We start from the raw sequence: 16,076 nt of genomic DNA on the forward strand, positions 1-16,076 counted from the left end.
CTCTCACGTAGACCCCCCCAAAACTGTATAGAACAGTAGAGATGGTTGCCTGAGTGGATTGAGCTGTAAACCAAATGGTAAGGTCAAGGGTGAATGTGAACTGAAGCTTCCTCTTGATCCTTGTGGGTCAGATTGAAGATCTATAATGTAATCGATCATTTGACAGTGGCCAGCCAGATCCCCCTAGAACCGTGATGGTGAACCTATGGAACGCGTGCCACAGGTGGCACGCGGAGCCATATCTGTGGGCACGCGAGTGTTGCCATAGCTCTGCTCCAGGGTGCATGTGTACGCATTTTTGGGCCTTTTGGGCTCACCAGAAATCTGGAAACGGGCCATTTCTGGCCTCGGGGGGGGGGAGGCCATTTTCGCCCTTCCCCAGGTTCCTAGAAGGCCTCTGGAGCCTGGGGAGGGCAAAAAACAGGCCTACCGGGCCCACCATGCCATCACGTGCCAAAAGCGGGAGGAACACAGGGGGGGGGGTCACACGTGCATGCACAGGGGGGTGGGGCACAGTGAATTATGGGTGTGGGCACATGCGCGCTCGACCCCCCGCGCTTCCCCCGCTTTTGGCACGCGACGGCAAAAATGTTAGCCATCACTGCCCTAGAACAAGGGTCTACAAACTCAGTAACTTTAAGACTTGTGGATTTCAACTCCCAGAATTCCTCAGCCAGCTATGCTTGCTGGGGAATTCTGGGAGTTGAAGTCCACAAGTCTTAAAAGTTGCCAAGTTTGCAGAACCCCTACTCTGGAAGGTTACAAGCAATTCAAAAAGGTAACAGCCTTGCTTTTCTTCTCTTACTGAAACCATTTGTTACTATAAAGCTGGAAGATCCATTTAGACTTCATGGAGATTTGATAGATCTATTCTGCAATTTGAGAATGCAGCCCCACTCTGCACGTCCCTAAAACAGTTCCTGGAGCCTTCTGAAACTGAGCTAAACTTAAACATGCATGGTTCCAGCCACTTTTCCAAAATTTAAATTTTGAGCACCCCTTAGCCTTTCTGAATTTAACATACTGCCAGTGACTATCCTTAAAAAACAGTGCTAAATGTACAGTAGATGTGTTAACTTAGTTTGCTTTCAGCCTACACTTGTGTTTTAACTTCTTTTAGTAAAAAGGATGAAACATATATACTGAACTGGAGAGGCTATCACTGGCTATTAACTAAGCTAACAAAGCCCTCATGTCTACTTTTGGATGCTTGTTGCTGCTGGCAGTGTTTGCAAGACCATGTGTGCAAGATGGATCCTTGGTGAGAATTCATTGGGGCCAGTACTTAATTACAAGCAGGCTGAAATATGGGAATGGAAGCTTTCTTGGAACTGAAAATACCTCCGTTTCCCATGATGGCACCAGGAGACGATAGCTTGAGTTTTCCAGATGGCTCAGAGTTGAGATGAGTGATGGTTCTAGGCAGGGTTTATGCAGCAGAGACAGGGAAATTTTAATCTTTGGTATTTATAGATAAGCTTTTGTCTTCTGATTTCTGAGCCAAGGAAGCTGCTGCTTCCTGTATCGTGGCGTTGTTCCTGCTGTGGCTCTGTCTGCATCGCAGAATTGAGTGCAAGAGAAAAAAAATTATTTGGTCTTCTCGGAGTGACATTATTACAGATTAGGTTTCACAGTTTATTGGCTTTCATGAAAGGGATCCATCCTGGATTGTTAACAGTAACAGTCCCTAAATGTGAGAGGTCCAGGCAGAGAAGGAGAGCTCTTGTGATTTATTTTTAGGCCTGCTCATTTCCACAGCCTTTGGTTTGTTGTGGAGGAAGACTTTTGTTATAATTTCATTCATTTTTAAGACTTTTAAGTTGCTAAGCCTTATTATGTTATGAAAAAGCTCATTGTTTTCTATTTTCTCCGCTTCTTCTTCCCTTTCCGGCTTTCAGGAGTTTGACCCGGAAGAATTTTATCACCTTCTGGAGGCTGCCGAAGGTCATGCGAAAGTGGGACAAGGCATCAAAACAGACATTCCACGTTACATTATCAGTCAACTGGGACTCACCAAAGACCCTCTGGAGGGTGAGAGAAAAAAGAGTTTTTTTCTAGTTTGAGCAGGGCTATACAGAGTTTATATGTCAATCACTTGGAATTAGTGTTAGAACACAGCAGTATATAAAAATTGGATGAAATAAACAGTCCAGTGATATCTGTTTTGTATGCATCGCTTGGGCTTTGCTGCAGGCAACACCTCTAATTTAACTTGATCTAAATACTAGACCAACATTCAAGCAGTAAACAATACCCCATTCAAGGAACTATCAACTCAGACAAACAATCAATCAATGTAAGCAACAGCCTAATCAAAGAACCACGAAGACCATTCCCACCAACACTGAAAGGGCAAGCCACTTGTATATAAACCGAGACCATACCCCACTCCCTTCTAGCACTGATGATGTTACCTAGTTTGGTAATGAAATGTCTGTAAGAAAATAGTCAAGTTCGGAGAGCATGCCAAGGACCTCACAGTTGATTTAAATCCCGGATAATGGAAAGAATTCTGCCAATCAGAAAAAAGCAATATTGTTGTGGCCGTCAAAAAGAAGACCACAAAAGCATGGAAGGCAGATGGGAAACAGATCCAGTGTCTTGTTTGTCATTGCTTTCAATTGTGCTTCTCTTTTTTCCCCAGAAATTGTGCAGTTTGATCAAGTTGACTGCCCTTCCCCAGCAGGCCCAGAGCAGCAAGATGAACTTCCTGAGGTAAAATTATATTCTTCCCTTTCTGGTCTGTTGCAAGGCATTTCTCTAAAGCTGTATGTTTCTCAATTCAGGCAGCTTTAAGATGTGCAGACATCAGTTCCCAGAATTCTCCAGGGGAATCCTGGGAGTTAAAAAGTTCCCAAGGTTGAGAAAAACATTACTCTAGACCAGGGGTGTCAAAGTCAATTTCATTGAGGGCCACATCAGGGTTGTGTTTGTCCTGGGGGGGGGAGGCGGGATGGGCATGGCCAGGGTGGGCATGGCCAGCTCAACGTCACTCATTTCGGGGGTGCCTGAGACAGCCCGAGCGCTCTGCCAGCAAAAATGGGCTCCCAAGCTCCGTTTTCGACTTGCTACGGCCTCCTGCAGCCCTCTGCGAAAATGGAGCTGCGTTTTTGCTGGCAGAGGCAATGTGGGCCAATCCTTCACTTTTTCCAGGTTGTCCCCATGGGCCAGATCTAAGTACCCTGTGGGCCCGTTCTGGGCCATGGGCCTTGAGTTTGACACCCCTGCTCTAGACTGATATTCCTAAAGAGCCAGATGTACTCAAGATTGATATTTTATTTCATTTACTGTTAATTTACTATTTTTCTTTTCTCATTATAAAAATACTTAACATTAAGGACTCACATTGTCACAAGCAAAGGTCATGATACCGGATCCATCTGCTAGCAAAACAAGAGACACAGAAGCAATCCACCTAACAAAGTGGATTTACTAGTTAGCCACTTTACCCAGTTGTATAAATTACCTAGTTGGGTAATGAAACATTGGTAAGAAAACCACCAAGCTCAGAGAACACCAAGGTTTCCAAAGTTCAACCCTGAGCTACACAAATTCTCTTCCAGAGTGGCTTCTACTCCATTATATTACATGGGTGGGGAAGGCACAGGAGTTTGAACTTTGATTTTAATATAAATAGGATTGATATTTGATGTGTATTAGTCATTGGAATTCTTTCATGGCACTTCTTCAGCCTTCCTACAATAAATCTACTTATCATTTGGGTATTCTTGAAGGCCTGTTTATCAATACAGGCATTCCTTGACTTACGAACACAGTTGAGCCCAAAAATTCTGTCGTTAAGTAAGACATTTGTTAAATGACTTTTGCCCCATTTTTACGGCCTTTGTTACCACAGTCATTAAGTGAATCGCTGAAGCTAAGTTAGTAACACAGCTGTTAAGTGAATCTGGCTTCCCCATCGATTTTGCTTGTCAAACAGTTGCAAAAAGTGATCACATGACCTTGGGACACAGCAAGGGACATAAGTTTGAACCAGCTGCCAAGCATCTGAATTTTGATCACATGATGTTACAAAAGTCGTAAGTGTAAAAAATGGCCATAAGTCACTTTTTTCAGTGACCTTGTAACTTTGAACGGTTCCTAAATTGACTGTGTAAGTCCAGGATTACCTGTATCCAGTTCAGCTTGCCATCATCATTTAAAATAGTTCTGTAATCATTCATTGAAACATTAATAGGAAAGTCTTCTTTGAGATCATACTGCCTCTGTCAGGCACAAAAATCGCAGCATGGAAAATTTATTCAGGTCTATAACCAAGAATCTGGTCAACCAGGGGTGGGTTCTAAATTTTTTTACTACTGGTTCTGTGGGCGTGGCTTATTTTGTGGGCGTGGCTTGGTGGGGGTAATGTGACGGCGGGCGTGGCCAACTTTTTTTTTTTTTTTTTTACTTTTAAAAGCATTTTTTCTACAACCTTAAGAGGTTGCAGGAAAAATGCTTTTAGAAGCCTCTGACGATCCCAGCTGAGCCGCATGATCATCAGAGGCTTTTTTTTTACTTTTAAAAGCATTTTTTCGGCTGAAGAGGTTGTAGAAAAAATGCTTTTAAAAGTTTTTTTAAAAAAAGCCTCTGATGAGGTGGGCGGGGTAAGTGAGCGGCGACCGGGCCGGGACTGGTTCGGGGGCGTGGCCAGCTAATGTTATTATGGTTCTCCGAACTACTACAAATTTTTACTACCGGTTCTTGTGAACCGGTGCAAACCGGGAGCAACCCACCACTGTGGTCAACTAAGATTCAATGCTGAATTGGCGCCAGATAAGGGTCAACAGAATTCAGAAGTGTTGGATTTGGAGCCCTTGTGGGAACGCAAGGACTCTAAACTAACAACGCATTTAACTCTGCCCCCCATCTCTGTCTGCTCTTCTCCTACATCCTCCTAGGGCTGGTGGGAGCTGTGTTTGGTCCCCAGACTGGTTCTAATCCCCACCAGGAGATAGGATTTAGAGTTCTTTGATATTTCTTTAGACTCCCAGTAAACTCTTGTGTTCTTCCATCATATTGGGATAAATGAGGGTGTGTTTTTTTCCCTTATATTCTTGTATGCTACTTATTTCAGAAAAGTAACAACTCAATAGATGTCATTCTTTCTGTATAGACTGCAAGTAATAGGTATTCCCCTTCACTTTCCCTGTCTCTTGCAGAACCAGTCTTCTACCCCCATTCCTCGGAGGAAGCCCCGTGAAAGCGATTTTGAAACTATCAAGTTGATCAGCAATGGGGCTTACGGGTGAGTAGGCTCAGCAAATACAGTCTTCCCCTTTTGCCATAAGACCAAAACTCTTAGAAAAACATGGTGCAAAAAAGGAAAAGGACAAAGAATTGTGCCAGTGAGAAGGTTAGGTGACTTTCCTCTTTGCTGAAAGGGTTATCTAGTGCAAAAAATTTTGCACAAGGTGGTTCTCAACTTACAGCCCCAAATGGGACCAGAATTTCCATTGCTAAACAAGGCAGTTGTTAAATGAGCCACATCCGATTTTACAACCTTCTTGCCATTGTAGCTAAACAAATCACTGCGGTTGTTAAGCGAATCGCATGGCCATTAAATGAATCCATCTTCCCCATTCACTTTGCTTGTCGGAAGGCAGCTGGGAAGGTCATAAATGGCTATCACATGATCCCAGGATGCTGCAGCTGGGACATGTCAGTTGCCAAGCACCCAAATTTTAATAACGTGACCATGGGGATGCTACAATGGTTGTTTAAGTAAGTGGTGGTTGTTCAGTTGTGAGCCGTAGCAGCGCAGTGGTTGAAATGCAGTATTGCAGGCTAATTCTGCTGACGGCCGACTGCCAGCAGTTCGATCCTTGGGACTGTTTTCACTGCTTATAGCAGTCTTCTACAACTTGGTGCTCTCTAGATTGACGTTCCCATAATTTACAAATAGCATAAGTAGATGTTTGCTGGCTGGTTAGCTAGCTGGAGGATTGTTAAAAGTGTAGAATTGCAAGCAAATTCTGCCGACTGTCAGAAGTTCGATTCTCACCAGGCTCATGGTTGACTCAGACTTCCATCCTTCCAAGGACGGTAAAATGAGGACCCAGATTGTTGGGGGTAATATGCTGATTCTGTAAACCTCTTAGAGAGGGCTGTAAAAGCACTGTGAAGCATATATAGGTAGTCCTCGACTTACAACAGTTCAATTAGTGACCATTCAAACTTACAACGGCACTGAAAAAATTGACTTATGAACGTTTTTTTCAAAGTTACAACTTTTGCAGCATCCCCACAATCATGTGATCAAAATGCAGACGCTTGGCAACGGGTTCATATTTATGACCGTTGAAGTGTCCCAGGGTCATGTGATCACTTTTTGCGACCTTCTGACAAGCAAAGTCAATTGGGTAGCCAGATTCACTTAACAACCGGGTTAGTAACTTATCAACTGCAGTGATTCACTTGACAACGGTGGCAAGAAAGGTCGTAAAATGGGGCAAAACTCACTTAACAAATGTCTCACTTAACAACAGAAATTTTGGGCTCATTTGTGGTCGTAAGTCAAGGACTGCCTGTGTAAGTCTTAAATACTATTGCTAAGTGTGAGGACCACTCATAAGTCATCTTTTTCAATACTGTTGTAATTTCAAGCGGTTGCTAAATGAATCGTAAGTCGAGGACTACTTGTACTCGAATTAAATCCTCATTATGGCCATGGTGAACTGAGACAGTCACTATCTATCAGCCTCATCTACATTTATTTATTTTTATATATATATATATATATATATATATCTGCTGCCTTTCTCCGGAGACTCAGGGCGGCTTACAATGCATTAAGCAATAGCCTTCATACTTTTGTATATACCTGCTTAGTAGGGCTTTCACCCCCCCCCCCCAGCAGTGTTCTTTTTTATACAAAGTCAGCTTATTGCCCCCACAATCCGAGTCCTCATTTTACCTACCTTAGAAAGGATGGAAGGCTGAGTCAACCTTGAGCCTGGTGAGATTTGAACTTGCAGTAATTGCAGGCAGCTGGTGCTACTTAACAGCACTTTAGTCTGCTGCGCCACCAAGGCTCTTACATCAACGCTCTGCCAAGAGGACTAAACAATGGGTAGAAAACATCAAGATGTTCCCGTCTTCCCAAGTTGCCCAATAGTTCTCCATGTTCCTTTAGGGCTGTGTATCTGGTGCGGCACAAGGAGACTCGCCAACGGTTTGCCATCAAGAAGATTAACAAGCAGAACCTGGTGTTACGGAACCAGATCCAGCAAGTCTTTGTGGAACGCGACATCCTGACCTTTGCGGAGAACCCTTTTGTGGTTAGCATGTTCTGCTCCTTCGAAACCAGGTGTCACCTCTGCATGGTCATGGAGTATGTGGAAGGTGAGGTTGCAGAAGGACATACCTTGATGGGCATGGGTGGAAATGGAGCAACAAAGATGTCTAGGAAAGAGCAGCAGGTCTGTGTGGAAGAAATCCTGAGTCTGTCTAAGGTAGCATCTTTAGTCAAGGGATCACGGGTGGCAAAACTTGGAAAAGGCTTTTTTCCATGGACAGATTGCTAATGTCAGTTAGTGGAGGCAGTCGTGGGATAGATATATCAGTGGTTTGACTTGGTATCGGGTGGCTTCTAGTATCCTTTGCTCCAAAGAGAAAGAACTTCCATCTTGGCAAAATTTGGCTTTGGCTTGAATTTAATATCCATTTCTAGAAGAGCACAGAGCATTCCACAGTTCTGCGGTTTCATATTGTATGTGCTGAATTCCTAAAAGGCTACAGAGTTTGGAATCCAGAGATTGGCGAACTTTGAAAAGCAACATTTATATCCCTGTCAAACAGCTGCCAAAGGAAGTCTGCAAAATATGTTGTATGACGCCTGCCAAAGTCTCAAAAACATCATTGGTGTTTTAGACTTTGCATATTGAAGTGCTTGACATTTTCGTCTCCCTTCCCCAAACCCTCCTTGGTTTGCCTAAAATCTGCTTCTTGATCTTAAAAGTTTTCCTAGTGGTCTCTGCCAAAAGAAATCTCAGTCAGAGACTTTTAAAAAAAGCTCTTTTTGGGAAACGAAATAAAAGAACGAGGTATTGCCAAATATGTTTATTTGGCACGATGACATGTGCTTTTGGCTTTTCTAAGTGTGTGAGGGGGGAAGGAGGGTGAAAGTTTTTCCCTTTGATTTCTGCAGGATACTTTTAAAAAGCATATGTAAAATGTTTTCCATTTTGAAATTTTTAAAAAGCACTGGAATCTTTTTAAGAACATTAAAGGATCGCTATCCTGGACAATAAAAGTAATGCCATTGAAAGAAGCATTTTGGTAAAGAGATTAAAAGAACCACATAAAAGGCAGAATTAAATAAAATCTGTTTACTTGATGTCTAAAAGTCAGTTAACACAACAAGTTGAAAAAAGGTTTAGATTAGGGATGTCTAATTCTGGGAGTTGAAGTCCCCAGGTTTTAAAGTTGCCAAAGTTGGACAAACCTGGTTTAGATGTCAAATAATCAAAGCTGGGTTTGTCAAATGTCCCTGGTGTTTTACATGTAGTGAGCTCTCTGACATTCTATCTCCTTTAGGTGGGGACTGTGCCACACTGCTGAAGAACATGGGACCTTTGCCTGTGGACATGGCCCGGATGTATTTTGCTGAGACAGTCCTTGCCCTTGAGTACCTCCACAATTACGGCATTGTTCACCGGGATCTCAAACCAGACAAGTGAGAGTGGGGTACAAGTCAGATTGTGAAATGCAGGGAAGTGGGTGGGATGCATTTGTTTCAATAATTCTTGTTAGGGAGTCTTCTTCTAATACGTTTGTCTGCTGTAGCCTAGAATGCTGGCTGGCTGTGTGGGTTGCCTGAGCAGTAACACCTATACATTTGTGACAAACAACTAAATTCCCTCACATTGTATTCTACTTTTAGAATTAGAAGCCAGTGTCCCAAAAGGCTAAAAAGTTTGCTAATTTTTTAAATTTATTTTCTCTAATTTATATAGCTGTCCATCTCATAAGTGAGTGACTCTGGACAGCATATAACAAAAAGTTTACAGGTTTTGAACTATTTGGTTGATTCCTTTCATGGTTCAAACTCGTTTCATTTTGTTCCTTCACTCCCTCCCTCCCTCCTTTCCCTCTGCCTCCTTCCTTCCTTCCTTTTTTCCTTCCTCTCTCTCCCTCCTTCCTCTTCCTTCCTTCCCTCCTTCCTTCCTTCCTCCCCCTCCCTCCCTCTTTCCTTCCTTCCTTCCTTCCTTCCTCCCTTCCTTCCTTCCTCCGTCCCTCCCTCCCTCCCTCCCTCCCTCCACCTCCCTTCCTCTTTCTTTCCTTCCTTCCTTCCTCCCTTCCTCCCTCCCTCCACCTCCCTTCCTCTTTCTTTCCTTCCTTCCAGTTTGCTCATCACATCCATGGGCCACATCAAGCTGACCGACTTTGGCCTTTCCAAGATTGGCTTGATGAACATGACTACCAATCTCTATGAGGGCCACATTGAGAAGGACACCCGAGAGTTTGTAGATAAACAGGTATGATGTTTATGGGCAGGAGCCTGCACGTCTTCTAATGAAATCTTACTAGATTGTTTTGCTGGGTACAAAGGAAAGAGCCTCCAAACATTGGAAGCCACGAACCCATCTGAAGGAGTCCTCGCTCTCTTGATTCTGCCCTTTCTGGGTTTAAGGGGGAGACAGGGATCCCATCCATCCCTAAGAAGAAACCTCCTTGTTCCCAGAAACAGGCAGAATGCTGTTTTCTGTCCCTTTGCAGGTCTGTGGTACTCCTGAGTATATTGCTCCGGAAGTGATCCTGATCCAAGGCTACGGCAAGCCAGTGGACTGGTGGGCCATGGGCATAATACTCTACGAGTTCCTGGTCGGCTGTGTCCCGTTCTTCGGTGACACCACAGAGGAACTCTTTGGGCAAGTGATAAGTGGTAGGTTTGCTTTTTCTTAATGAAGAGACATATATTACTAGACTAGAGAAATTCAGTGACGAAGCAGTAAGGGCCCCATTTATTGCAGAAGTCAAGCCAGTGCCAGTCCCAGATGCCTGGCGGAACAAAAGAACCTTTGAGAAATCCAGTAGATAAACTCAGCGAACTGGAGAAGACAAAAGTGACCTTCGCTCAGCATGTGATGTGTCCCTGGAGATGACAGAAGGGGGAGGGTGTTGCCTTCCCACTTCACAGGGCCTTTTTTTCAGGGCTGAGTTGAAGTGCTCTCCGCTTGTCCTTGAACGGAAAGAATATTATGCCAGTGTAAGATTTGCCGCTTTGCTGAGCCTCCCCCTCCCCCTTGCTCTCTTCTGACACACTGCTGAATAGCAATGTCTTGGTTAGGCACCTTCAGAATATGGGAATATCCTGAGCATCCCCACGGTTTGGAAAATTCCCATCAATGGCAGCAGTGTTGCAGGGAGAGGATGATAACGATGAGCTTCTCTGCCATTTCCATTGATAAAAATGAAACTCTGGGAGTTGAGAAGAGGGATGAAGGAGTTGTCTTCCTCTCACCAACAGTATTTCCCCAAACATGCCAAGAGTGCAAAAAAGCAGGAAGTCAGATCTCTGGTGTTCTTAACCCAACTGTGCAAATAGCATCCCTGTACCAGTTTTTGGACTTGGTGCTAGAGAATTTCTAGAAGCCTGGCACTTTTGACAAATTAGCCATCAACAGACACATAGATGTAAACAGTATCTACATACTGTACAAAAGAGACAATCAGCAAGCCAAAAAGGGAACAAAAAGACCAAAACACCTCCCCACCAGCAATCAACACCCAGATGAGCCTAGATTAACTCCAAGATTAATATCAGACCAATGATCAATAAATAAACAATACTTCAGTCAAGGAACTGCTGAACAAACTAACAGTTAAACAGCCCAACCAATCAACCACCAAGACTACTCCCACCAACATTGACAGGGCAAGCTACTAGAATATAAACTGAGAGCAAACTCTACTCCTTATTAGCACTGATAATGTTAATCTGGTTTGGGAAATGAAATGTCTATAAAAAAAACCCAACCAAGCTCCCTAAGGACCCGTCATTTCAACCCTGAGTTAGAAATATTCTCCTGTATTGATACAAAACTTACGTCTGATATTTTCAGAGTCAGACCTTAAGGAGATTTATTCAGGAATCTCCTGGATTTCTGGCTAGCATGGTTGATCTCAAGGAAAAAGTAGGAGCAAAGTTTACTCTGTATTTCATTATTCATAAGATGGCCTTTACTAGAGGTATTCTATATTTTATGGTGGGCTAAGAATTAAGAGTGGAACTTTATGTACCTGTGAGTTAAGAAGAGCATCCTTATGTTCTCCCAACCTCACATCTACTAAAAAAGAGCACCGCTCTTCCCATCACATCCCCAAAACAATCTAAATTCTGAGAAGAGAAAAATTAAGGAAGGGAAGGTTGTCCAAACAGGAGTTTCTCTTATGTGATGTTGATCTTTCTGGCTCTATGCATAGAGGTTCCACTCGGGCCACACGATAAAAAAACTTTTGAGACTTTTGAGAAGAAAACTTTTTTTTCTTCTTCCATGAATTTCTCTAATAGCTCTGTCCCAGTTCAAAAGTTTTTGAAAACTTTTGGGGTAGGGAAAATTTCAAGGAGCACCCTCCAAAACTGCTTTGGTTTTACTTCCTTAATTTCAGATGAAATCATTTGGCCTGAGGGGGATGAAGCTCTTCCTGCTGATGCCCAAGATTTGATCACACAACTCCTGCGTCACTGCCCTCTGGAGCGGCTGGGCACAGGTATCCCAACAGCATCCGTACAGTTAGGCCTGACGGGTAGTCATTAACTCAAATGATGCGAATCATTTAGCATTTAGCAAGTTAAAACGGCACGGACCAGTCCTCATACTTACAACCACTGAAGCATTCCTACGGTCATGGAATCAAAATTTGGGCACCTTATAACCAACTAGTTATGATGGTTGTAGCTTCCCGGTATCATGTGATCCCTATTTACAACCTTTCCACCTGACTTCCAACAAGCAAAATCAGTGAAGGAAACTGGATTCGCTTAACAACTGCATGATTCATTTAACAATTGCAGTGATTCACTCAGCAATCATGACAAAAAAAAAGGCTCACTGAACAACCATCTTCCTTAGCAATAAAAATTCTGGTCCGTTTGTGGTCGTACGTCAAGGACTACCCGTACCTAAAGCTATGGGACAAGTTGAGATGTTGTGGCTCTCCTGCCCCAATAATCAGCTCTCAGTGCCTTGGATCCCTTCTTTCCCATCTCAACCTCTAGGAGGCGCTCATGAGGTGAAGCACCATCCTTTCTTCTACCATCTGGATTGGAATGGGCTGCTGAGGCAGAAAGCTGAGTTTATCCCCCAGCTGGAGGCTGAAGATGACACCAGTTACTTTGACAGTAAGGCATCCCAGATGAAGAGGGAAAGGATGGAGAGGGCTGTACTGGTTGGATGGCAGAGTTACAACCCTGAATCCCAGAAGGGCCCCTTAAAGGTATCCTGAAAGATTGGGATGGGGGCTGCCCTTGGGACTGTTTCACTGCTTATAGCAGTCTTCTAAAACTTGGTGCTCTCTAGATTGACGTTCCCATAATTTTACAAATAGCATAACTAGAGGTTTGCTGGCTGGTTAGCTAGCTGGAGGATTCTGGGTAGAGCCCCAATGCCTCTAGAGACCATGAAGAAGGCCACCATATACCTATAGCAGCTCCTAAACAGGGCAAATTTGTTAAAGTTCTGAGTTCCTTTTCTTCGACCTTCTCTTTCCTCCAGCTCGCTCAGAGCGCTACCGGCATTTGGGCTCTGATGATGAGAAAACCCAGGATGAGGAATCCAGTGCGGAGATTCGTCAGTTTTCTTCCTGCTCCCATCGTTTCAGCAAGGTTGGGAAGGGGCTCCTATGGGGAGGCTTGCCAGAAAAGTTCTGGCTTTGTTGTTGGCGAACATGGGGGCCACTTGAACTGCACAGAGAAGGAGGAGGTTTGGGGTGATATTCTCGTTGATTGCAAAACTATTCTTAAGCACTGAATAACAGAATAACAAGAGTTGGATGGGACCTTCTAGAGGTCTTCTAATCCAACCCCCTACTCAAGCAGGAAACCTTATACCATTTGAGACAAATGGTTGTCCAATCTCTTCTTAAAAACCTGTAATATTGGAGTACCCACCACTTCTGGAGACAAGTCGTTCCACTGATTAATTGTTCTGTCAGGAAATTTCTCCTTAGTTCTAAATTGGTTCTCTCCTTGATTAGTTTCCATCCATTACTGCTTGTCCTGCCTTCAGGTGCTTTGCAGAATAGGTTGACCCCCTCTTATTTGTGGCAGCTCCTGAGATATTGGAAGACAGCTATCGTATCATCCTTGGTCGTTCTTTCCATTAAACTAGATTCACAACCGTTCTTCATATGTTTTAGCCTCCAGTCTCCAGTTGCTGGCTATGTTACAAGAATAAGTATGTCCTGTATCCAGCTGATTTTTCTTCCTCCTCTCTTCCCCACTTCCCAGGTTTACAGCAGTTGTGAATATCTGGCTAACTCCTCCACGCTCAGTTTCACATCTTCTGAGCAGGGCCATGGTGAGGACAAAGAAGACAGGGCCGAGAGGGGAGATCACAGCTCTGGAGATGAGGACAAGAGCCGGCTAACTAAGACTGAGACCAGGTGAGCGGACAGGGTCACACCTGACCTTTTCAAAATGGAGCAGCGGAAGGATTTTGCACAACTTAGGGAGCTTCCTGAGTTTCTTTGGTTTCCTTAAAATTCCAAAGGGCAAGCTCGGTTTTGGCACCAGAAGAGGCAAAGGAGGGAAGTGTGTTCCGACCTTGTTACTCTCAGTTTATTTATTTATTTATTTATTGGTTCGATTTATATGCCACCCTTCTCCAGAGACTCAGGGCGGCTTACAATGCGTTAAACAATAGCCTTCATACTTTTGTATATACCTGCTTAGTAGGGTTTTTGGCCCCCTCTAAGCGGTGTTCTTTTTATACAAAGTCAGCTTATTGCCCCCACAATCCGGGTCCTCATTTTACCTAACTCGGAAGGATGGAAGGCTGAGTCAACCTTGAGCCTGGTGAGATTTGAACTTGCAGTAATTGCAGGCAGCTGGCAGCTAAGTGCTACTTAACAGCACTTTAGTCCGCTGCGCCACCAAGGCTCCTTCATGGTTCATCTTGCAGTGTTTGTAGACTTACATGAATGCCGTGTGCTGTAGTAGTTAGAATGCAGGACTGGGAAGAGACATATTCAAGTCTTCCAAGTTCGCTGAATTATTTTGAATGAGTTACTATCTCAGATAAAGAGGGACAGTTAGATAATATAAATTTGATTAATACATAAACAAACTGGAAAAGAAAGTAGTGGACCGTCCTCCATAGAGGGGGATCTGTTTGCTTTGCAAGGAAGTATTCCATTATCCTCCCTGCAGATGTCCTCCATTTTTTTTTCTGTCTCTGATGCAGACTTCGTGCCTGGACCTCCTGTGGCTCCACCGTCCATTCCTTCCGTCAAGAATTCAGCCGCAGTCCTGCCGTCCTGAGCAGCACCTGCAGCTTAGAAGCGATGCCCAGGTTTGCCTTGTCCTCTGAGGATGAGAGCCCCTGCCGGGGGACAGCCAAAAAGGAGCGCCCCAAGTTTGTCGTTGGGGATTCTGAGATGGCAGCACCAAGGACACCCAGCAAGGGCTCAGCGCTGGCAGGTGAGAGCAGGATATCTCCGGATACTAACTCAGGTGAAGCCAACAGTGGCAACAACATTTGCCAAGTTTAGTCCAATACTATTGTGACCTAGGTTTCCTGAATCATTAAAACACGGGTAGTCCCAAAAACGTCTTTTATTGCAACAGCTGTAAATTACGTTCATTCACAGATGAGTCCCAATTAGTTGCAAAAAGTCCTTCGGGAGAAGTCCTTCGGGATAATCACCAACCTTTACCTCAACCAAAGATCTACTTGGCAAAGCCACACGGATTCCAGAATCAAACAGAGATGTTGACTGGGAACAGAATTAACAATGTTGTTTTCCTGCAAAGTGCCCACATGCCTTTGCTCCTCTTTTAAGCCTTATGGGAGGGGCCAATCATCTCCAGGCCTTACTCCCAAGTCGTCCCTTTTGTTTTAACTGTTCGTGCCTTCTGACAGCTCTTCGCATGTGTGCACTAGGAACAGGCTCCTCCTGTTCCTCTGCCTCTCTGCTGTCTGACTCTGGAGGCTCTGGAGTCCGTGCATCACTCCCAGATGGCCCTGGCCCCATCTCAGCCTCCGACACAGAGCCCTCATCTGGGCCTTCCCCAGACTCCAGGACTGGCCCATGTTCCTCCTCAGTCTCCTCACTGACCAACTCCGCTGCCAGCTCCACAGGCTGCTGGCGGACCACAACAAATCTCCTATATTTGGTGATAACCAATAATGACGCAAGCAGGCCTGCCTTATTTATTCGTTTGCTTGTTTATATCTGTATCCTGGGTTCATTATTTTTACAAATAACTCAAGGTGGCAAACACATCCAATACACCTTCTTCCTTCTATTTTCCTCACATGAACGATCCTGTGAGGTGAGGTGAGTTGGACTGAGGGAGAGTGACTGGTCCAAAATCACCCAGATGGTTTTCATGGCTAAGGAAGGACTTGAACTCAGTGTCCCATTTTCTAGCCTGACGCCTTAACCACTAGACTAGAGCAAACTGGTTCCATGAACTTCATCATCCACAACTAGTATGTGTGGGGATAGACTGCTTCTGAACATGAGCTTTCTATTTGGTTACTTGATTTAGCTTCTTAATTAATTTAAGACTAGTGACCCTTTGCAAAGAATGGGAGAAGTTTTCTGTGCCCCAAAAATCAATGGAAATAAGAGAGGAAGAAGAGAATCAGGTTAAATGTGTGAAAACGCAGGATTCTGCCTTATACAAGCAGGGTTCCCACAACCTATTAAACCATCAACTTGAATTAACCAAATATAATTTCCATTATCACATAACATTCTTAACCTAGACAAATAAACAGCAACCCCACCATTCTGATGGCTTAGTACAATGCCCTGATGTGGTGGCCTGGTTCCCACAACATGCTGAATGCAAGCAACCCAACTTCCTCGAATACTAAGCTGGCATTTTGGGGAGAATCAGACAT

The 16,076-nt window shown here is 44.1% G+C and overlaps 1 protein-coding gene across 6 annotated transcripts in view; it reads left to right on the plus strand.

Moving 5' to 3' along the window:
• The window catches only part of MAST3 (microtubule associated serine/threonine kinase 3), a 77,538-nt gene that overhangs the window by 49,722 nt on the left and 11,740 nt on the right, over window positions 1–16,076 (plus strand). For all 6 annotated transcript variants that reach the window (XM_034437567.3, XM_087894515.1, XM_034437565.3 and 3 more), the window contains 12 exons: window positions 1,899–2,031; window positions 2,645–2,715; window positions 5,163–5,248; window positions 7,136–7,344; window positions 8,539–8,677; window positions 9,347–9,479; window positions 9,721–9,886; window positions 11,614–11,715; window positions 12,224–12,346; window positions 12,720–12,829; window positions 13,454–13,608; window positions 14,409–14,644. In XM_034437567.3, the coding sequence (XP_034293458.2) occupies window positions 1,899–2,031; window positions 2,645–2,715; window positions 5,163–5,248; window positions 7,136–7,344; window positions 8,539–8,677; window positions 9,347–9,479; window positions 9,721–9,886; window positions 11,614–11,715; window positions 12,224–12,346; window positions 12,720–12,829; window positions 13,454–13,608; window positions 14,409–14,644 (1,663 nt within the window). The remainder of the gene's footprint in view (window positions 1–1,898; window positions 2,032–2,644; window positions 2,716–5,162; window positions 5,249–7,135; window positions 7,345–8,538; window positions 8,678–9,346; window positions 9,480–9,720; window positions 9,887–11,613; window positions 11,716–12,223; window positions 12,347–12,719; window positions 12,830–13,453; window positions 13,609–14,408; window positions 14,645–16,076) is intronic.

Source organism: Pantherophis guttatus, chromosome 1 (assembly GCF_059756535.1).
Source record: "Pantherophis guttatus breed Tessera chromosome 1, ASM5975653v1, whole genome shotgun sequence".
NCBI lineage: Eukaryota > Metazoa > Chordata > Lepidosauria > Squamata > Colubridae > Pantherophis > Pantherophis guttatus.